Raw genomic sequence first — 22,215 nt, 5'->3', positions numbered from 1 at the left:
GACCTACCCTTTGGCACAGGAGTCGACACCCAGAGAGCAGTGTGACTGACCGTGAGTGCTGGAGAGCAGGGCCAGGCATCCAGACAATTCTTCGCTCTGCCCTGTCTTCATTAAACACTGACCAGTGGTTAGAAGTGTTACAAACATAAGACATTTGTTGTCAGTCAATGCCTTAACAAGCTGTATGTGCCTTTGTAGATGGTGTCTTAGCACGGGTCACTCTGCTGAGGGGGTCTGACATCATCACTGTTCCCCATTTGTCGGTCCCAGGACAGTCTTCCTTAGCACCTGCTGTGGCCTGCCAGATGCTGGCCCTGAGGATTCACACTCACTGTCACCTGCTGTCACTGATCAAGTGCCAGGTTATTAGTGCCTCCATGTGGGAACCAGTGGCAGGGGATGACATAACACACTTGTATGCAGGTGAGGAACGGGTCAAAGAGGATCTGATCTAGGGCCTTTCCCTCAGCCACTGAGCCTCCTTGCCTCTCTGCAAGAGATAGGCCTGACCTTCCAGGGTGACATTTCCCCACCAGACTCTAGCAAGAGACATGTACCCCTCCCAACCTCCCTCCCTCCCTCCCCTGTTCTCTGGGAGTGCTGTGAACACTCGCCTGAGCTCTGCTGACTCTTGACTTTGCCCTCTGCCCCACCAGGAAGCTGATCAGCATCTCCTTTGGGGACCTGAACCCATTCCCCTTGCGCCAGATCCGGAACCGGCGAGCCTACCACTTGGAGAAGGTCCGGCTGGAGCTGACAGAGCTGGAGGCAATCCGTGAGGACTTCCTTCGTGAGCGGGACACTAGCCCTGACAAAGGCGAGCTGGTCAGCGATGAGGAGGAAGATACTTGAGTGGACCCCTACTTCTAGGACACTGCTCTTCTTGCCTTTACAACCAAAAGTGCCAAAAGGATTAACTGCAGGCACATCTCTGCCCGTTCAGTTCCAGAATGTAATGTCTGTGGCCTCTGGGGATCTGCTGGGCAGGTGTCCAAAGCCAAGCTGCACTTTCTCATCTCCTGCTTTGGGGGCTGGGGTCTGATCTGTTTACAGCCACCTCCATGCCCCGGCGTTTGGTCACATGCATCACAGTCATGCTTGCTGCCTGATTAGTGACTTGCCATGCAATTACCAGTTGAGTGTTTCCAGAGGCCTGTTTACAGCATCTGCCAGTTGTATGGGTGTTTCACCCTACAAAAACCCTATTTTTCTCCATATCTCCCTATGCTCTTTCTTTTACTTCAAAGGCAGCACCGTGGGGAATGCACACAGGGCTTCAGAGTGGCTGCTTCCGGGGGCAGAAGGTCACCATGAAAAGAGACTTCTTAGAAAAGCCAGTACATCTCTTGTTCAAAATCAGCCTCCCTAGAAAGCCCAGGAGCCCTCTGCTGTTGTCTTCACACTGTCAGCCATAGCCCCTCCTGGACTAGCCTTTGCCCTCATCCACAGCCTTTCAGACAGTGGCTCCCACCCTGCTGTGCATCCAGCTCCTGCACTTCTCACTGCCCACCTGTTTGCCAGCTGCTGTGTCCCAGCTTGCTGGGGGCCTGGCACAACTCCAGGAGCTTCTGTGGAAAGTTTTTTTTTTTTTTTATCAGGGAGGTGACTTGTAGAAGCAATTCTCTAAGGGTGGCTGGATTGGGGTTCTAAGTAAACCGCACAGCAGGCCCATCCCTGGCATATCCCCACTTGGGAGACACGGGAAACTTTGAGAGGCAGCCTGGCATGGCAGTGACTTGTGCTAGATGAGTCTTTGGATGGCAACAACTACAGCTTAACCACTGCGGCCCAGACTCTGGTGTCTCCTCTGCCCAGCTACTGGGTTGGTGGTGGGGTGACTGCCTGCCAGCTTCCTGGATCTGGAAGCACCTTTGCTTAAGTACAAGACTGTATGAGCTCTCCTAGTCTCATTCTTGACCTCTGCAAGGAGCTGGGGGGGGGGGGGGGGGGGTGTCACTGGGGACTTGGAACACTGCCTTCTCAAAGCCAAACCAGGTATGGTGGAGCACACCTGTAGTCCCAGCACTCTGGAGGCAGAGGCAGGTAGAACACTGAGTTTGAGGTTAGCCGGAGCTAAATAGTGAGAGCCTGTCTCCAAAAAAAAGTTGGTAGAGGGACAAGGAAGATTATCTCTGCTTACTCCTTCTGGGCCAGCCCTGATGGGTGGCTCTTACAGGACAGCATTTTGTTACACAAGGGAAACTGTCTTAAATGGACTATCTTACACTACCTGAAAAAAAAATCTGAAATAATCCTTAGTTGGTATAAACACACTCAGACTAAGAACTGAAACAGGACAGTCCAAGAGTGCTTTTCCATGGCTGGTTTCTTTTTTACTGTCAGCTTTCTAGCACTTGAATGGCCAAGTTGGTTTTTCAACATCTAGAGTATGTTCTGTTTCTCTTTAAAAGTTGCTTTATTTCTTACTGTGTAAAAGAAGCTGGTCTCTATATTTAGCCTTTGTCTCTTCAGGTATCAAAAAAAAGCGTGTCATTATCATTGCATCTTTGGGAGTAGCAGTTTGAGGTGGGGCTTCTTCAGGAGCTGTCTGGGAGCTGGACAGTGGCCTCCCTGCTGTTCCCAGGGCCACAGGGACCAAATGCTGGAGAAAGCTCCACCCCTCTGTGAAATGCTGGCTGTCAGCCTCCGTGACAGTAACTGAAGGTATAGGACTGGGGTTGGAGCCCCATAGCTCTGCTCCAAAAGCCGTCCAATTTCAGTTGTCAAGTCAGTTTCCCCTGGAAGATGACCACCCAAATGCATACTTGGCTAGAATGTTCCCTTACGGTGGGCTGCTTTTGTCCTGTGTGCCCTGTAAAGTTGCATCTTAAAAGTACATAATGGTAAAATGCTTTCCTAGCATATGAGGCCCTACATTCCATCCCTAGCAATGCCAAAACAAAAGTCCCCGAGGGGCTTGGTGGCCTGTTAACACCATTCCCTGAGAGATAGCAGTTGAAGGCCCTCCCTGGGATAAAGTGCTCAGTGTCTAGAGAGCTGAGAGAGAATGAATGGTTGGCCTGCTTTTGGTTACTGAAGGAATGGTTGATCTTCCAGTTTGGATACAGGATGGTGCTGACTCCTAGAGCCATAGCTCCCACTGGTTTTGAGCCTTGACCTCCCATTCCTTCATCACCGAGAGACCTATCCCACCCTCTAGTACCCAAGGTTCCTTTAGTTGCCACCAAGGTAAGTGCCCCTCCTAGCATGGGCTCCTCATGCTGCTGTTCATCCAAACCTTTGCCCAGCACGCAGCAGCCTGTGGCCCCTACATATAGGCCTTGAAGGCTGAGAAACCCAAAGTGCAGCCTCCAGCCTGTGGGTCCAAATGCATGTGCCATACAGCACCCCATCAGATGGGAAGTATTAATATTTCAACTGTTAATACTTTTATATTTTCACTACAATTTATATTTTTATAGGCTATTTTATTAAGGTTTTTCTAGATTCTATACAACTATTTTATATAACAAGTTCTATTTTGTGTGCACAACTCCCTTGTATGTATTTATGTAAACCTGAGCCTATTTACTCCCCCTCCTGTGCCACCTTTTCCCCTAGCCTTGACCTTCACATCTGCTTACCCCAGGTAGCCTTGGGTGCTACTTGTAGCCTTGCTGACTGCTCAACAGTAGCTGGCGGCTGTTAACTTTTTTTGTTAGCTGTGTTATATTGATACAGGAAGTACTCTACAACACCCAGTCAGGTTTTAACTGTGTTACTGCCCAAGCCCCCCTTGCTTTGTAGTATCATCTTCCTGATGTACTGGGGCCTGACCAGGAAAGTCCTCACAGAGAGACAACCTCGGTACCGAGGCACTGAGACTCTGCCTCTGGACAATAATAGGAGGACTTGGGGCACCACTGCTAAGCGATTGTCCTTTGATATAGCAGTTTTCTATGCTGATCTTAGCTAAAATTTGGAATAAAATTTTAAAAGGGAGAAATAAACTAATTTGTATAACATTGTGTCTTGAAATGTAGTCATCATTTATGATTTTGAATTGTAGTCATCACATAGGACAGAGCCCTGTTTATGGGCATGGAGCATGGGGTAAGCTTTATGAGGAATTGCTCCCATCTGCCAATCTGCTGATTTGGAGTGTCCCTGCCTTTGGTTCCACTGGGGCAGGAAGGACAGGAGGTTCCTGTCAGCACTGGTAGCCCTGGGCCACTCTGAGTGTCATGGCTCTGCTGTGGGCAAGGGCTGAGGGTAGAGGTCAGAGTCACAGGCTCTGCCTGTCTGTCTGGAGAAACAACCACTCCCCACAATCCTCCACCCCCTGAAGGAGACAAGCGCTCTCTCTCACCAACTGTTCATGACCTGCCTGAGTCACAGCTTGTTTGCCTCCTGCCTGAGCTAACAGCTCAGGCCCAGCTGCCATGGGGATACCCCCACCCCGCCACCATCACTGGAAAAACACAAGAATGATTAGAACCAAATGTCTTTCCAGCTTGGGGGTGGGGGCAGAGATGAGGAGATGTAGCCAGGATTCCATCAGAGCAGGCCTAGACCTGGTAAGTTGCTCTCTTTTGGGGGACATGAATTCAGGAAGGCTGTAGGGGCAGCACCTGAGACACAGCACTATAGGAATGGCAGAGACCAGAGCTGGGTCAGGAACCCTGGGACTCTACCACAGTGCCAGCCCTGCTGTATGTGGGTCAGAAGCAAGGAAACAGGCCCTGCTCCCTAACCTTTGCAAGGAGTTGCCATGGGAAGTGGATTGAGCAAAGTTGTAGGAAGCCATTGCTCAGGGTGTGGGTCCCCAGGGCCTCCTTGGGCTGGCACGGCTGCTACAGGGCTTGCTGACAGGAAAGAAGCAGGGCCAATGCTCCTCAGAGTGGTGATGCTTGGATGCACACAAGCCCCTGGTGACTGGTTTTCCTGAGTGACTTCTGACAGACTACCTGAACTGGGCAAAGCCATGTGTGGGCCTGCCTGGAGCCCAGAACAGGAGGAGCCCAGAATAGGAGATGGGGGCACAAGGCCAACAGTACCAGGTATGTGTCCTTGAGCATCGCTTCCCTCCACTGAGGGCTTTTCATCTTGAAAAACCATGTTCATGTTCGGGATCACATGGTGGGAGTATATGGAACCCCACAGCTGAACACACACCTTTACCCCTGGGAGCAACAGCCCCTGCTCCCAACACTCTCCGCCCCTTCCAGGTAGAGCAAGTCCTAGAACAGGCAGCACTGACTGGCTCAGCCCTGTGGTACTGTTTGATGGTGTCAGTCTCAAGGAATGACGTCTAAGGTACCCATACTCCCAGCCCTGATGGTCAAGTGCCTTCTTACTGCCACATACACCTCAGCTGAAAATAAAATGTGACAGGTTTCCCCTCTCTGGAGCTTGGGACCCCAAACTTGGAGAAGGGGCATAATCCTTTCCAGGAGACAGGATATGATAGAAGGGCCAAGGCCAAGAGTCTGCCAGAAGGAAGGGGCAGATATGGGCCAAGCCTGGGAGGAGGGCAGTGTCTAGCCCTTCCTGCCACTAGCCAGGGCCCAGAACCCCTTTCAAAGTTCTTGCATGCTCAGCTTCTCCCAAGCAGTAGGCCTGGCATGTGCCCACAGGCATCCCAACCTCATCACTTTCATGCCCAGGGGTGATCCCCGTGGGAGAAAAGCTGGCCTTGCTGCATGGCCTGAGTGTATGTGGCTCCATCCCCGTGAAACACAGGTCTCTGCTGGCCTTAATGGAAGACACAGTAGGCAGGGGTGTAGATAGAGTAGTGACAGTGATGGGGACTCCCTGGGCCTCTGCCAAGTTGTACCCCCCATGAAGACTTTCCTACCCCCATTACCTTCTGTAGATCTGTCCCCCCCACCCCCTGGAGACATTCTCCTCCCATGTTAGGCACCTTTCTTGGCCTCCTTGTCTGCTGGCTTTGCTGATCTGTCCCTGGAGAAGCAGAGAAGCTCTGTCCACCAAAGCTCCAGCAAGGGACAGAATAGTAGCCCCTGGACAATGGAGGTGGGAAAGGGTCATGTTGGAGAATCCTCGAATCCAAGACCAAACTGCTTTGAAATGGTAGATGTTCATTTATGGAAAATAATAATAAATGTGCAAACTGTTAAAATAAAAAAATACCTTTTCTGAGGGGGGGTCCCCAGCCTGCCAGTGGGCAGCAATGGGGTTAGCACCATTAGGACACGAGGAACGGGGCTCCACCGCAGCCTGTTGTAGGGCGCTGAGGTCTGTGTGTCGTGCATCTCTTTGTGTGTCTAGGCACACGGGTATTGTGCTAGGCCTTTGATTAGCGCCGAGCCACCCGCTGATGGCCTCGGGAAGGGGCTCCACGGCCAAGTGGGGGACAGGAGCGGCAGCACTGAGCACGAATGGTGGGCAGCTGACAGCGGCCCAGCAGGCGCAGTGTCTCACAGAAACCGAAGGACAGACGATCGCGCTCACAACCTGGGATGGGAAGAGATGGGAAGTGGTGTGGTAAGGGGTACAGCAGGATGGTCAGGGCCAATGGACCAGGCACTCAGAACCATTCCTTATCACCTCATGACTTGGGTGTGAGGCTTCCCTGGGAAGCTGTTGCCCCATAACCCAACAGCCTCAAAGAGATTAGCAGCCAACTGGAGTCCCAGTTTCTGGAGTTCCCCAGAGTCAAATCCCAGGTTTCCAGCTGTTGCCATCCCTGTCCCACCTGTCCTTGGCCTACTGGCACTGTTGAACCTAGATTTCCAGAAGAAAGGTCCTGAGATCCCATCCCTTACCACCTCAGGAGCCATGAGAAGCCAAGAAGCCTGCCCAGGAGTAACGTACACTCCAGGGCCCATCTCCCTGTCACCCGTGGCACCTAACAGATCCTGGCCCACAACTGGTCTCGGACACTTGTGCCAGTGTTCATTCGCCCTGCCATCTCCTCTAGCTCCACGTGGCCCTGCTGCCATCTACCCCACCCCCACGGGTCCTCAGCTTCTGGGTAGCAATGAAGTCCAGAGAGGACCTTGGCCAGGGCCACAGAAGTCATCAGTGGACACGAGACTGGGTGTGGGTCCCTGGGGAAGGGGATGCTTCAGGTCCTGCTTGTCAGGAGCTGATGCTTTGCTGGCTCTCCTCAGAGAGCTATTTTGGGAAGTGGCTTGCTTCCAGACCCCTGGCTTTGCTCCCAAAGCTGCTGCTATTGCCGCCACCCAAGCCCTGCTCACTCCAGCAGGCTCCCTGGGGTGGAGGAGCAGGAGGGCAACAGCTAGCCCTAATCCGGGGCATCCCCCAGGTCTGGCAGAAGGCAGCAGGCAGCCTCCTCCACACTGGCTTTTAGGCAACTCCAAACTATACATCTGCTGATCTGCACGCTAGTCCCCCTGGATGACCTCAGGCAGGCTTAACTGCTTGGGTGGAGGTTTCCTCCCCGCCCCACCTCCATGGAGAGGCGGATGTGACCAGGCATGTCAGCTGTCTCACCACAGTGACTGCAAACCCTGGAGTTTCCAGGATTTCCAAATGTCCTGTATCACAGTCCCACAAGTCACCAAAACATTCTGGAAACCAGGATCTTAGGGTCCAAGATTCCTCCCTGGTTGGCTCTCTTCATTGGGGGACAGGGAACTCTTTATGAGGGTGGGCCTATTATTTAGCAGCCTAATCACTCCATGAGCCCCTGCTGAGCCCACCCTCCCACTCACTCCCACCCCTGCCCCTGGGAGGCTTTGTAAGTCCAGGCTGTTCCTGCTGTGGCCTCAGTTCCTGCTCTTGCCCCATGTGCAGTACCTGGGACCATAACTACCCCACCCTGACCCCAACCAGCACCAAGCCTGGTGTGAGGCACAGTGGAGCTATGGGGATGGTGTGGAGAAAGGAGGAGGGCAGCACAAGTGGGGATGGCTGAATGTGCTGGATAGCTTTAGTGTCAACTTGACACACCTGGGCTGAGGGAGCCTCAGATGGCGAATTGCCTCTATTGGACTGGCCTGTGGCCATGTCTGTGGGGCATCTTCTTGATGAGTGACACGGGAGGGCCCAGCCCACTGTGGGTGGTGCCACCCCTGGGCAGGTGGGCCTGTGTTGCATGGGAAAGCAGGCTGAGCAGGGCCCAGGGGAGCAAGCCAGTAAGCAGCATTCCTCCTTGGCCTGTGCTCCAGCTCCTGCTTCCAGGTTCCTGCCCTGAGTTCCTACCTTGGGCTCCATGATGAACTGCGACCTGGGAGATGTAAGACAAATAAACCCTTTCCTCCTCAAGTTGGTATTGGTCAGAGTATTTTGTCACAGCAATGAAGAACAAACTAAGACACTGAGCATCCTGGGGTGGCATCTCCCCTGGGCCTTGAGGCAGTGGGATTCAGGGAAGAATGGTATAGCGGTAGCTGCTCTGGTCCTGAGCCAGAGCCACCAGGGGCCAGCTGGTAATGAAGGCTGTGCCGAGCAAGAAGAGAAGGCAGATTGGAGCTGACACCCAGAAGCCCTGTGTCTGCCTCATGACCAGCCGAAAGCCACATACTGTCCTGAGGACAGGGGCAGCAAGCCAGCAGGCGAGCACTGCTCTTCGCCCATAACGATGCTAAGCCTCTGTCGACACAGTCTCAGCTTCTCTCTTCCCTTGCAATGGAGGACAGTGACTGCCACAAGGAAAGAAAAGTCGCCCAGCCTGAGCTAAGCATGTACCCTGGCAGTAGTGGGCCCTTCTCCCTCAGACCCCACTAAAGCAAGGATGAGGGTTGCCAGCCCCTTTATGCATGAGGAAATGGTGGCCCAGAGATGAAAATGGAGTCCAAGGCCACATAGCAGGGCTAGCACTGCTGGGGGTAGTTAAGGCTACAGGAAGGAAGGAGATGGTATTCAGAGCCTCTGCTGCCTCAGACTTTTCCTCTAGAAGGACCCAGCTGGCCAGGAAGCCCACAGTCACAGGAAGCAGCAGGACCCTGGGAGGGAGGTCCTTCCTGAGGTCTCCCTGCTCACCACAGGCAGTCCTCCTCCTAGGGATGGGGGAATCCACACAGCGTAAGGACATCCTGGCCTCACTATGGGGACTGAGACCCCAAGGGAAAAGAGCTTGTCCAAGGTATAACAGAGGGCTCAGGTGGCTCTCTCTACTCCCCAAGGCTACAAAAGCTGCTTGCAGGATGCCTGTGTGCTGGGATTCCCCTTGGCTGACTCCCAATTTTTTGCCTTGGTAACCTCCTGGTTACCATGTGATTCAAGCTGATTATAGATAGAGCGGCAGCTGCTATGTAAGCAACAGCTGGATGAGTCTCCAGTTCCTGGTCAGCCTCCTCCCCCTTTCCCACTATGGTAGAACCAGGGATGGGGGATACTCACGTGGTGGTTCAATCAGCTCACAATCCTCAGTACCACACGGCTGTGAGCTCTCAGGCCAGGCCTCATGGCCACACTGATCACTGTCTTCCTCAGGCAACCCCGTCTGAGTGTTGACACACTTAACCAGGCGCCTCTGAACGCCACCACCACAGGGGGCTGAGCACTGCACAGGAGCAAGAAGAGAGGGTATCCTCAATGCCAGAAATCACAGCGGAAAACTGGTCATCCCCACACAGCTTCACCCCCTCCAGGAAGCCTGGTGCTGGGACCCAATTCTGACTGGCAGTATCTGCTCTTGCAGTAAGGACTGGATGAGACCAATAAGGAATGTGAAACTGCCCAAGAGACCTGGGCAGACAGGGCAGATACTTGGATGAGATACCATAGTTGCCTTAGTGGAAGATATGCGACAGCCCTGGGCAGCAGGGCATCTAGGGCTTCTGCCGTGAGTCAGCCTGTTCTCAGATTTAACCTGTGCCGGCACTGTGCAGACCCTGTGCTTTGCTGTGCTACTTGATTAAACCCTTCCACCCCTCTTCTGTGCTGCCTTTTTTATAGATGGGGAAATACTGGCTCAGCAAGGTAAAGCAACTTGCCTAGTCACTTAGTCAGGGACACAAATGCAGGCCACGCTGAGGTTCCTGAACCAATCAGCTCCAAACAAAGCCAGTGGAGAGCTGCCCTGGCCGCCAGGGGCCACTCTTCAGTCCTTTTCTACCATGCTGACCTTTGCTCCATCTCCTGAACCTGGTTCCTGCCTCAGGATGTGGCACTTGCTGTTCTCTTTGTCCCTCTCCTTGGCATCACTGAACTCCTTTGAATCCCAACTCAAAGTCCCTCCTCGAAGGTTTTACCTAACATCATAGCACACAGTCATCTTTCCTCCTCCTTAAAGAGTACAAAGATTTCATCTAGTCACTGCTGAAATTGCTGTGGCCATAGAGAGACTGGAGCAGCACACGCCCAACAACTCATCCTTCAAAGCCTAAGGACCAGTGGCCCTGCTGAGGGTTGCTCTGAGCTCTTCCCCTCGGTCCTCTCGGTACCCTCGTAACCCTGCTCACCTGGCCCCAGGGCCCCACCACCCACTGCGTGCAGGGGTGGGTGTTGCAGGGCCTCGTGGTGTTGGGTCTCAGTGACTCCTCACAGAGGCCTGGCTCTGGGCATGTCACCAGACGCTGCTGTTCACCACCACCACAGGCTTCCGAACACTAGAAGAGCAGGGAGGCATCAGGCACAGCCAGGGTCTGAGGGTATCCCCTGTCCCCACACCACACATCCAGGTCTCACCTCCCTCCAGGAAGAGATGTACCAGCTGAGGCAGGGCTGGGTCCCACAGAGACGGCGAGTGGGTGGCTTGGCAGGCCCAGGCTGGCAGTGGAAGGGCCGCAGGGGCCGGAGGTCCCGTGTGTCCACACACTGAACGTCCCGAGTGGAGGAACCTCCACCACAGTTACGGGAGCACTGGGGACCAAGGAGCACACATATAGACATACTCCATGAGCATGCACACATGACCCAATGAGGCTTATGGCAGGGCAGGCATTAGACCTTCTGGCCTGAGGCACAGCCCTGGAGAGAGGACCTGGGCATTGGGTGGCAACCCCAGAGGATGGGCCAATGGAGTAAAGGTGGGTTGGTGAAAGAGAAGTCCGATGGGGAGGGGGTACAGAAGAAAGACAGCAACAGGAGCAGAGGCCAGGCCAGGTCAAGCCCAGTGAAGTTCTAAGACAGATGAAGACAGGATAGCATAAAGTACAGACAGCATAGGGCTTGTTCTGCCCTGCTGGTTAACCAGCCAGCCCAGGGGACCCAGGGCTCCCTCCCCACGCACCTTACTCCAGTTGCCCATGCGCCAGGCAGCACAAGGCCTCAGATGGCAGTGGCGAGCAGGCTGTGGACGGCTAGAAGGGGCGCAGTCCTCATCCCGGCCAGAGCTACAGCGTACTAGCCTCCAGATGGCGCCTAGGCCACAGGTGGTGGAACACTGTGGGCCGTATAGGCTATAAGCACCAGCAGACCCTCACCTTGCTAGCCCCCAAAGCCACCTCAGATGTGCCCTACCATGTCATTATCTGTAAGACAGACTGACTGCTCTACCCACCTCTCTAGGTGCCTGTGAGAGAAGAAAGTTGCCCCTGGTTAGCTATCCTTGCTCCTGAGGGCCCTTCAGGCCCACCTACTCTGCCATTCTGTGGCTGCTTAGTCACTAAGGAAGGAGGTCTGGGCCCTAATCTAAGAAGCCAAATGGGTGGGACCTCAGCCTGCATCTCCCACCACAAAATTAGGGATCTGAATAGAAGCTGGCTTCTCTAATAATGACAGTCTGGGGACCTGAGAAGGGAGCACAGGCCAGCTTTTTTCTTTGCAACTCAGACTACTATGGGTCCCTAACAAAAGAGGTGGAGTCATTAAGGGGTGGTAAGGCCGAAGCAGTGCCTGGCTGTGTCTCAGCTAAACCTGCCAGGCCCTCCTGGGCACTTCTGGGCCTAGCAACCATGGGAGGAGGCCTTCCTTATTAACACGGCTAGCAGGGGTGAGGTGCCCATTCCTGAGGGTGTGTAAGCCAGTGAGGACGCTCCTCTTGGCTGTGCTTTGTAATTGGTACTGCCTTCTCCGAAGCCCTGTGCTGCTTAGGGGTGGGTCTCTAAGGACTCAAGACTCAGGTGATGGTCCCTTGGCTTCACTTCCACTGCTCAGATGAGAAACTGAGGCCCAGAATGGCCTCAAGGCTACACGAGACATGGAGTACTGCTCTCCTACTCTGCGGAGTCTCTGCCCACCATGGCTGTCAGTTTGTTAATCCCAGGAATCCTAGTGCCCCTCCCCCAGGAAGGCAGGATAGACAGAACTGTGTCATGCTCTATTGATTTCCAGATAAGGAAACTGAGTCCCAAGGTTCTGCTCAAATGCCCACCCTCCCTGGCCCAGCGTCACTTGCCTGGCTCCAGTTTCCCACTTGCCAACTGGTGTTCCTGGTAAGCAATGGATCTGTTGGAGAGCCATCCTCTGCCAGGCTGGGCTGCAATGGCTGAGCTGCAGGGTCCTGGTTGCTGTTAATGTGAGTGTCTTGATCTGGTCTAGGCAGCAGCCCAGGGCTCAGTGGCTCCTCAGGGTTAGGGGACTGAGGTGGGCCCAAGGGTCCTGGGCTCAGGGTAGTCACCCAGGGCATGTGCCCTCTATCAGTTGATGCTGTCAGAAGGAAGTTTCCTGGCACTGATGGAGTCTTTAGGTCCTGTAAGCCCAGTCCTGGGGTTGAAAAGGTATGAGTCCTTGGTTCCAAGAAGCTGTCCCTGCCCCAGATGCCAGGCACAGTGCCCATGGGAGGAAGTGGAGGTGGAGCCATCCCCATAGTGGGCCACAGCTCACCATGCACAGGCCCTAAGTCACCTTCCAGCATGGAGTCCCAGGCTACAGTCCCTTCTGTCCACACTTCTACCATGTCAGGACTAGGAGAGGCATGGATGGTGCTGATAGAGGATGAAGGGGGCCATGTGGAATGCTGGTGTTTGGGTACGTGAGGTGTTATATGACTCAATATGTCCTCATCCTTGGAAACTCTGGTCCCATCTGACCATAGAGGGGGTGGCTGGCTCTGGCTGTCCTCCCTCACTAGTGACTCATCTGGGCTTCTAGGGGCAGCAGGTGTCACCATGTTATTGACTGAAGCAGGGGGCCAGGAAAGGCTGGGCAGCCCTAGGTCAGGGTCCCCCATTTCTTCTGACAAGAAATTGGCTAAGGGGTTCGCAGGGCTTTGCTCTAAGAATGGGGATGGGGAGTAGCCAGTCTGGCTGGGCCAAGGGCTAGGGGACCAAGCTCTCTGAACCCCATTTTCCTCAGTTCCAGGAGCCCTTGTGGTAGACACGGGGATGTCTGAGAGGGACTCAGTAGGACCACTGTGGGGTGGGGCTGTCCAAGCCACTGTATTCACTAAGTCTGGGTGGGATTCCTCAAAGGGCCCATAGGACAGGTCTTCATGGAAGTTAATGAAATTGTAGTCATAGTAAAAGTCATCCACAAACACAGGCCCCGGAGGGTCCAGTTCCAGGTCTTCCTCATCAATGGCATTGCTGATGCTGGCCAGCTCCGGTGAGGAGGCAGGTGAAGGCCGTGGGGCTGGGTGGTGCGGGATGTAGTCAACCTCATTGAAGAGCTCAGAGTTGGAGGAGCCACTGCCAGAGCCATCTGTGTCCAGCACATCCAGGGGCCGTGGGCAGGGTGGCAGAAGGCAGGTAGCCTCACTCACTGGTCGCTCAGCCTCATCACAGGGGACATCAGTATCATTGATGCAGAGGACACTTCGGTGCCGAGTGCCAGCCCCACAGGTCACAGAGCACTGCAGGGGAGGTCATAGCTCAGGCCAGGATGGGGCTGCTCACTACTAATGTCAGAATGAGAGACCTCACCTGGCCCTCTCTGGCCCTGCCAGGCTCAAGATGGCCATAGCATGCCAAGAGAGTCCTGATCCCCAAGGCTTTGAGAACAGGGTTGGCCTAGGAATGCCCCAGGCTCCCTCCCACCCCAGGTCCCAGGCAGCAAAGACTCCATATAGGAGATCTGAGGCCAATGGTGGCACCAGAGGCAGGTTGTCTCCCCTCCCAACACTCACCTGAGACCAGTTCCCCACACCCCAGTTAGCAGGACAGGGAATGTGGTGGTTGCATTGGGTTTCAGCTGGGGGGCGAGGAAGGTGTTCACAGGCAGGTGGTTCCAGGGCTCGCTGCTCATCCAGTCCCACGCTGCGAACACAGAGCACAGCCCGGCGGGAGAAGCCCCCAGGGCCGCAAGATCGGGAACACAGCTGCCATTCCCCTGCCCACCACCTGGCCAGGGATACAGTGACAACAGTGTGACATTAAACAGGCTGGTGGCTCCAGGTTCTTGGGGTTCAAGCAGGGCTGAATCTGGAGGATTCATAGAGAATCTGGCAGTCCCCAGAGAGAGCCAAGCCCAGGTCCCAGACACGTGGCACAGCTCTCTTCACTCCAGCCATACTCTGCAGAGACCTGGGCAAGCCATCCAGGGCCCTAAAGAGGTGTGAGTAAGAGCATCTAGAGGATACTGGCTGCCCACAGATACCCCAGATCCATGTCAGACCCATGGGTTGACACCTCAGCTTTGAGAAGAGGTCACAAGCTACCCCCTCTCCTCCCTGAGACCTCTGGGGTCCTGATGCAGGGGCAGGAGAAGGTCACCCAGAAGTCGGTGGGCAGCGAGCTCACCTGGCAGGGCAGGGTTCCTCACTGCACTTCCTCTGACGGTCATCGGGCCGGTCCAGGGGGTCACAGTGTCCCTCATCCACAAGTCCTGCTTCCCGTTCCATGCAGTACAGGCTCTGCCTCTGCACACCTGGAGACCACAGGCGCTCAGCCTGGTCACACCCTGTCTACCCATACCTTCTCCATGGGCCCCACTGCCTGTCAGGATGAAGGCAGGCCTCCACAGCCTCCTCTCAACAGCGCTCATTCTTCCCTGTTCCCCTCCATGGCAGTCTCCTTTCAGACACTTTGCACTGGGAGGCAGCAAAGGAGGTTGTGAGCTAGGTGCTCTGACCTACTGCTTCCTAGCTGTGGTGTGGGGCAACTCATTTGTCCTCTTGGGCTCAGCATTTTCTTCTATAAAATGGGACCAACGGCAAGCCCCACCTTGAATTCCTAGGATGACCATTACATGTGTTCACACATGTGCAGGCTCACTGACATGCTAAGGGATCAGTCAGTCTTACCTGTGCCACAGGTGACAGTGCACTTGCTCCAGGGCCCATAGTGCCAGGAGAATTCAGGCGGCTGGACATCAGCCTCCCTATGGATGGTGTACTCGTAGCGCACCCCAGGATTGCTCTCTTGGAACAGCAGCTACGGCAGGCAGGTGGGGGCCCTGTGAGTGCAGGGTCCCTTCATCTGCCCAGGACCTGCCTCCAGAGTAAACATCCCCTAGGAGTCATCCCCAGCCACCTCTGTGAACTGGGCTGTACCTAAGACTCACTCTGAAGATGGGAAATTGAGGCAGCCTCCCAGAGGCCCTAGCAGTAGGCTCTAGCCCAGAACCAGGCTCTGTGACAGCCCTAGGGCTTATTCCTTACACCTGCCATGGGGTGGGGGGTGCTGAGCCTTGGGGACCCCTTTTGTTCCCCCATCTCAGCCTTAAGAGGCAGGCACCTGGATCCAGATAGGCTCACTGGTGGGGCCTGGGGACGTGAGGTTCTCCCAATTGCCCATGCGTGCATAGGTGAAGGTGGTGCCGGCCACCTGATAGTCTCCATTCCACTGGATGGTCCAGCCGCCGTTGAGGAAGTACTTATCTGGGTCCTCACTCCGCAGGGCCAGGAAGTTGGCAGCCTCAGCCACCTCTTCAATGAGGATCTCTCGAGCTCCGGCTGGGATCAGCCCCACGTCCACGTACCCTGTTGGTACGGGTTGTACAGAGGCTGAGCCCTGGTGCAAATGGCCAGCTATTCCCATCTTCTTTCCACCATTTGACTCTGCTGCTGAGGCCAAGGATCCCATTAGCTCAGGATTCTGACTTCCCCCAAAGGCAGGTGCTTGATCTACCAGAGATCACCAAGGTCTCAGAAATAACCCACAAAAACTGACTCCATTGCCCATGGTCCAGCATTGCTCTCCTGAGGACTGAACTGGACTTAGCAACAGCATGATCTATCTTCTCCTTTCTCATTCTGGAAAGTCAAAATGCCTAGACTCTTCTCCTCCCGGCATAGCCTGGCCTCCCTGTTTCTGTTGAGGAACATCCTTCGTGGTGTGACACTACTCTAACCACCTCTGTGTAAACTCAGAGGAAACAACTCTGTAACACTGGCACAATTGTTATCCCCTTTTACGGATGAGGGAACTGAGGCACTAAATGGTTAGGGCGCTTACACAGGGATCCTAGTGGGATATGAGTCTGTCCCCAGGTCTGGGTTGTAACACCAGGATAGACTGCAGCTCCTGGAGGAAATGCAAGCTGCCAAGCCCAGCACCACAGCCCCGAAGCCCACTTGCCTTGCAGGGCTAGGTTGAACACACCGCCTGGCCTCCAGGCTCTGTCATGAGCTTTCCTTCAGTTGGGGTGTCCCACCTACCATCTCCTGAGTCCCTTATCATTCAGCTCAGTCTCAACCTACTATGGGATGTCTTCCCTGCTCCCAGGTCAGGACCTTCTTCCTTTGTATTTCCTCAACAAAGGTGGTTATGTAACCTGGTAAACTCTTTACCTGTGTCCCCATCACAAAGAACACAGTTGGCACTTAAACATTGTGTATAACTCAAACTCCAAGACCAGGATGTGGAGCTGCAGAGGTCTGTCAGAATTCTGATAGAAGCCCTCTGACAAGACTGAGGCCCATTCACAGTCCCTGGGACAGGAAAACCTCCACAGGAGGACAGGTCTCCCTGACTCCTGCAAAGACCCCAGCCAAGCAAGGTGGAATCCTGTCTGCCATGTCTAGTTGGTGTGAGGATCACAGGGGTGGAAGGTAGGAAATGGAAGGCATGAGGAAGGGCCTACCAGGTTATAGGCACACACATGTAGCCCAGTGGTCCCAACCATACCCAGGCCCTCAGCCTCCTCGAAGGTCCTGCTCACGGTATGGCAGGTAGAGCCGTTGCCATGGCACACGCCACAGCGATCCTCTATGGCACCAGAGTCAATCTCGAAGTCACAGCCCACATTCTGAAACAGAGAGGAGGCTCCCTGTGCTGGCTGCCAGCCCCCTCTGAGGGTCCAGAAGAAATTCCTGGGTAGGGGTCACGAACCCTCGCTTGGGCCCAGCCCCACCACAGTCACACTGTCTAGCACCACATGAGTACCTTTTCCTTTGAGCTTCAATTTCCCCAAGTATGAAAGGGGAGCACCAGTCCCTCCCTTAAAGGCATGTTGTGAGTATCACATGACATGAGGCAGAAAATCCCATGCAAGACTGCAGATAGGCAGGGGAGCTGGTACCCCGTGGGATTTTCCAGAAACAAAAACAAACATCAAAGACACCAGGTTAGTGCTCCCTGCGAGGCCTCCTATAAACCCAGGCCTTTAGCACATTAGCTTAAAAGGCAAGAAGCACTGGCCAGGCCCCTGGGCATGGAGGAGCAGCCAGCACTAGATATCAGAAGAGGAATTGTTACCAAACACTGCGTGTTTTCTGCAGGCCTGCACACTACAGGTATCACCTTGTCAACCCCATCCTCTCAGTGGAGGCAGTTTGCTAAAATTCAGTCAAGAGGTCAAGCTACTGCCTGGGTTTCCTGGCTGGGGCTATGTAGGCAGGCATGTTGGGACAAGCAGTGGGCAGCTGACAGGGACGAGACCGGAAGGTGGCAGTGGCTGAGAATATGAGGCCCAACTGTGGGGTCTCCAATGCCAGAGGGAGTGGGGAAGAGGGGCCTTGCTATAGAAGCAGGGGGTGGGTACAGCCAGGAAAGAGCCAGGGGATGACATAGTGCCTGTCAGTGGGGCTAGGGACAGTTGGGGCTGGGAAAGTCTCTTGCTGTCCTCCAACCTTGCAGATGCCATTGATGCAGAGGTCACGGCTGGCCCGGCCCTGGTAGCAAGGAGTGCCATCCACCACAGCATCCCTCAGCTTCTCAGTATTGTACTGGGTAGAGGGCCGGCAGTGTAGCTCGCAGGGGTTCTCTGGGAGAAGAAGTGGAGGACTCATCAAGAGAAGTCAAGGGCAGGGGCGTGACAGGGGCTACATCAGTGGTAGTCCAAGGTCTCCCAAGCAACACAAACTGCTAGGGCTTCTGGCTGGGCTGTTAGCTATCTGTAGAACTGTAGACTTGGGAGCCTGGAGTGAACAGATGCCCAAATAGGCAGTGGGGAGCAGTCAAGGGTTGGAGGTGATGCCTGGACCTCCTGCCTGTATCATGGAGCTCATGCATGATACATGAGGCCCCCACCCTCTGGGCCTCCGTGTCCCAGTGAACAGCAGGACTCACCATCATTGACCACAGGTACCCATGTGTGCAGCTGGCCCTTGTACAGCATGGCATCAAAGTGACTGCACTGGACATGGCGGAAGGAAGGACGGCCAGCAGGGCAGGCCTGCAGGTTGCAGAGCCGGAAGCGCTTCCGCTCGCCCACACAGTACTTGCCTTTGTACTTGGGCCTGTGAGAAAAGCCGGTGGAGGCTGTGAGCATGCCATTGGTACCTGCGGCAGAGCAACACCTGCATCTTCTGCACCCAGAGTTCCCCACCATCCTCGGTCAAGCTGCTCTGCCCTTGTGGCCTGCCACCCTCTCATACTCCCTGCTGCCAGGGACCTAAGAGAAAGTGACAGCTGGAAGCCTAAGCTCTGCCCAAAGCCTCTGTGTGCTCTGCCACCCTCCAGGCCTCAGTTTCCTTGTCTAGAAAATGGAGTATGACTGTCTCTAAGGGGGCTGTTGAGGGGCTGACCATGTGGTAGGCTGATGGCCAGCCCTATGTCTTCAGAGTTAACTCCAGCTTCCAGGCCTCAGACAGGTAAGAGGTTGCCAGGGTTCAGCACCTATTCTGTACCCCACCTAAGCCAGGCCAGTCCCACTGTGGCTAAGCTGGAGGATGAGTGTGGGAAGGGGAACAGGCCACAGGCTTTGTGAAACACAGAGCCCAGGAGCTAGCTGTGAATCCCATGCCCACCCTGGCAGTTGATCAACCAAGTTTGTTTAATTGGGCCCAGGAGCCCCTTGTCTCATGGAGTCTTCACAGCATCCCTTTTAGACAGGAAGCTCACCCCAAGCCACAGCCACCCTTCCAGTGCTCTTCAATTCCCCCAGCTTTCCTTGGATGCCTGAGGCAGCTCATGCTAAGCACTCCCCACAGTATAGGGAGGATTCAGTGCCTTACCCGTGTTGCCTGGCTTCACCCAATAGTAATTTGACTAGGTGGGCTCAGCTAGTATCCCATTATATAGCCTAGGAAACTGAGGCTCAGAGAAGGGATAGAGAAAGGAGGCCCAGTGAGGGTAGAGGAGGATTTGAACCCTGAGCCCTCCAAGGAGCAGGGTCTAAGCATTTACGATAGCCCCTCTAGCTCCCTCTAGCTGTCATTGCTTCACCAGGCAGCCTCTTGTGCATCTTCCCAGGCTCTTAGAGAGTTCCCCTCTCCGAAATGGGGTCAGCACTAAAGAACACTTCCAGAAACTCCCTGGAAGTGGCCCATGGTGACTTAGGCACTCAGTACTTGGCCATTCTAGGTACACTTCTACAAGTCAGAGGCTATGAGGGAGTTTAAGTCTGCTATCAGCCAGCTCTGTCCAGGGCCCTTACCCCAGCCTGGGCCCCGCACTCACACAGGCTGTGTGCACTGTCGTTCAGCACTCTGTACACCCATGCCACAGCTCCTCGAGCAGACAGACCAGGCACTCCAGCCGGACCAGCCACCGTCCACCGCCTCGGGCTGGAAGCCCACAGGGACGCACTCTCCATTGAGACACCACTACTGAGACAGATGGGAGGCAGAGCAACCCAACCCCCACACCTACCAGTCATCCTCACCTTAGTGAGAACAAGGTGGGTAGGATGGTCTCAAAAGACACAGAGGAAGATAGAAGGTGTAAGTAAGATGAGACCCCTTAGAGTCACCCACAATCCAGACCCAATACTAAAGCTGAGCAAGGAGTAAAATAGAACCTATGTTGACTCAAAGGAAGGTGACTCCATTTTATAGATGACAGTTTGGGCCAGAGAACACTGGGGAGGGAGGATCCTATTACCACCAGATGGTAAGCTAAAGTTGACCCAAGGGAGGTCTGGCTGGGCATGGACAGAGAGGGAAGTCAGCCTCCCCCACCCAGTATACACAGCCAGAGCTGAGCGTTCCCACCTACCTTGCTCTCTCCACATCTGGTGCCATCTACAGCTGCATCTAGCTTGGAGTGACAGGTGGTCCCCACTGAGCACCAGAGAGTATGGCAAACATTCTGTAAGGAGGAGACATGCGCTACATCCTCACACCCTCCCAGAGATGCCAGCCACCGTCCCCACTGTCCCCACTGTCCCCAAGGATCCCCTGGGCGCCCCTCCACGGGAATGGCACAGCATGTGAATTTGCAGAGGTGAGGACCCCTGGAAAGCCTAGTCTTCTGTGTCTGCTCCTCTCCTGCCCCTCCCTCTCAGCCTGTGGTATCAAAGGGCCCTTGGCACAGGGCTGCCCTCCAGGCTTGGGTGGGTGCTAAGTCCAGGCTCCACCTGGTCACACTTCTTCCAGCCCCAGGCTACACCTCTTGAAACACTCCAGATAGAACCCTAAGCCTCATCTTCACAAGTACCTCCTCAGGACCCTGAAGGGCAGGTTTTAGTTTCTCTCTTCAAAGCCAGGTCCAGATGGGTTGAAGGACTTCCCAAAGTCCCCTAGGGGTTGACTTAGAATCTAGACCTGGGTCTGTGGCCACCGAAACTCAGGCCTCTGCCACAGAACACACTAGGAATCACTGTGCCCCTTGGGGTTCCAGCCCAAGACAAGCAGGGTTTCTCCCAGTCTGGCATCCTCAGGCTGGTGTGGGCTGCCCCCTAGAGCCCCTGACACCCACACTCACGTCCATGTCATCACAGAAGGCTGAATAGGCCCCATACTGGAGGCGGCACTGGTGGCTCACGTCATATAGGACGCCAGGGGGCACTGATGGGAAGTCGATGATATCCTTAGCTGGAGAGTCATCTAAGCATAGGCCCCACCCACGGCTGTAGAGACAGGACAGAAAAATAAAGTGAGGGCCCAAGAGTGTAGCCTGACACCCACAGAAGAGGCCTCGGGCAGGGGGCACACAAAGCCCTCAACTTGTAGACCTGGTGAGAAAATGCCAGTCTCCCATCTGGCCACTGGGTCATATGACCCCAGCCTAGTATAGTGGCCTCACAGACCTCTTTCATCTCCCTGAAGCTCCAGCCAGCTGACAACTGTTCAACCCAAATGACAGGTCTCAGCACAAGCTACTGTGCTAATACACACACACTGGCACCCTTCCTTGGAGGGCCTGGTTCCCTAAGTCCTCATGTGAATGTGTTCTTAGCACCTGCTGCTGCTACCCTTGCTGGGACCCTGGACTGGCTTGGACTAGGCTCTGAAAACCATATCACAGCAGACACAACAGAAGTTCCCTTAAGAATGGCTGCCAGGCCACCTCCTACCACATCCAAAGGTCTGCCCACCTGCTTGTCACTCCAGTCCCTTCTTACCTCCCCCTGACCAGCATTCAGGGGCAGTAGCAGGAGAATGCGAACATGAGTACGCACAGCCTATATCCACCACACGTGGACACTCCATTCCCACTGATATGTGCCCAAAGAGATAGCCATGCTGACTGCCACAGCAGACAGGAAGCAGGAAGGCAGCAGGGCCCTGGGAAGGGCATCCTAGGCTCCACTGGGCTGCCTGTGCCCTGTCTCTCTCTGAGTTGTGCCTAGAGGCAGGAGGACAGGGCTATGCTGCCAGTCCTCCAAGGCCCACTGTGGTCCTTTGGGAATGGGAAGATGAAGAGAACTGAGCCACAAAGATAAGCAACTAGGCCAAAGCAAGCAGGAAGGGGTTGGTGGGAAGTAATAGGAGGCAGGACCTGCTGGACACAGGGCCAGTCAGTAGGGGAGGCAAAACACCCTTGTTACCCACCCTAGGACAGAAGGTAACAGGCTAGAGAGAGCCAGGATGAGGCAGCGTGCTGGTTGGGGCAGGCAGGGTCCAGGGGTCTTAGAAACAAGAGCAGAGGTGGAGTCTGGCAGCCTCTGGAAGAGGGGTACCAGTCCCCTGTGACACAGTGCTAATTGGTTTATAGGAGGTGCCTAAGGGCCTACTGCCCATAGTTAAGAGTTCTTGAATATTCCAAGTGTGTGTATGAGAGAGAGAGAAAGGAGAGAGGGAGAGAGAGAGAGATTGAAGGACAAGAGACATCCCTCATAGGAACTGTTTCCAAAGTTGGGGCCACTCTGGGGAGTCAAAAACACAAGTTCTGTATTGCCGGGTGTGGTGGCACACAC

At 54.6% G+C, this 22,215-nt stretch overlaps 2 protein-coding genes across 3 annotated transcripts in view; one reads left to right on the top strand and one right to left on the bottom strand.

The window, feature by feature from the left end:
• The window catches only part of Tbc1d2b (TBC1 domain family member 2B), a 104,182-nt gene extending 100,217 nt beyond the window's left edge, over positions 1-3,965 (top strand). For both annotated transcript variants that reach the window (XM_029558803.1, XM_008823394.3), the window contains exon 13: positions 657-3,965. In XM_029558803.1, coding sequence (XP_029414663.1) covers positions 657-852 — 196 coding nt within the window. In that variant the 3' untranslated portion in view covers positions 853-3,965. The remainder of the gene's footprint in view (positions 1-656) is intronic.
• Positions 3,966-6,030: 2,065 nt separating this feature from the next.
• Positions 6,031-22,215, bottom strand: part of Adamts7 (ADAM metallopeptidase with thrombospondin type 1 motif 7) — a 44,251-nt gene continuing 28,066 nt past the window's right edge. The window contains exons 9-24 of the mRNA XM_029558806.1: positions 20,781-20,925; positions 20,073-20,165; positions 19,536-19,681; positions 18,204-18,373; positions 17,765-17,898; positions 16,821-16,941; positions 15,429-15,673; positions 14,996-15,125; positions 14,493-14,619; positions 13,880-14,093; positions 12,212-13,606; positions 11,105-11,257; positions 10,561-10,734; positions 10,335-10,481; positions 9,271-9,433; positions 6,031-6,417 (exon numbers count right to left, since the gene is read on the bottom strand). Coding sequence (XP_029414666.1) covers positions 6,260-6,417; positions 9,271-9,433; positions 10,335-10,481; positions 10,561-10,734; positions 11,105-11,257; positions 12,212-13,606; positions 13,880-14,093; positions 14,493-14,619; positions 14,996-15,125; positions 15,429-15,673; positions 16,821-16,941; positions 17,765-17,898; positions 18,204-18,373; positions 19,536-19,681; positions 20,073-20,165; positions 20,781-20,925 — 3,715 coding nt within the window. The 3' untranslated portion in view covers positions 6,031-6,259. The remainder of the gene's footprint in view (positions 6,418-9,270; positions 9,434-10,334; positions 10,482-10,560; positions 10,735-11,104; positions 11,258-12,211; positions 13,607-13,879; positions 14,094-14,492; positions 14,620-14,995; positions 15,126-15,428; positions 15,674-16,820; positions 16,942-17,764; positions 17,899-18,203; positions 18,374-19,535; positions 19,682-20,072; positions 20,166-20,780; positions 20,926-22,215) is intronic.

This window comes from Nannospalax galili, unplaced genomic scaffold, assembly GCF_000622305.1.
Source record: "Nannospalax galili isolate Female #2095 unplaced genomic scaffold, S.galili_v1.0 scaffold28, whole genome shotgun sequence".
Lineage (NCBI taxonomy): Eukaryota > Metazoa > Chordata > Mammalia > Rodentia > Spalacidae > Nannospalax > Nannospalax galili.
The sequence above is the reverse complement of the archived record's forward strand: the minus strand, read 5'-3'. Positions and strand labels throughout refer to the sequence as shown.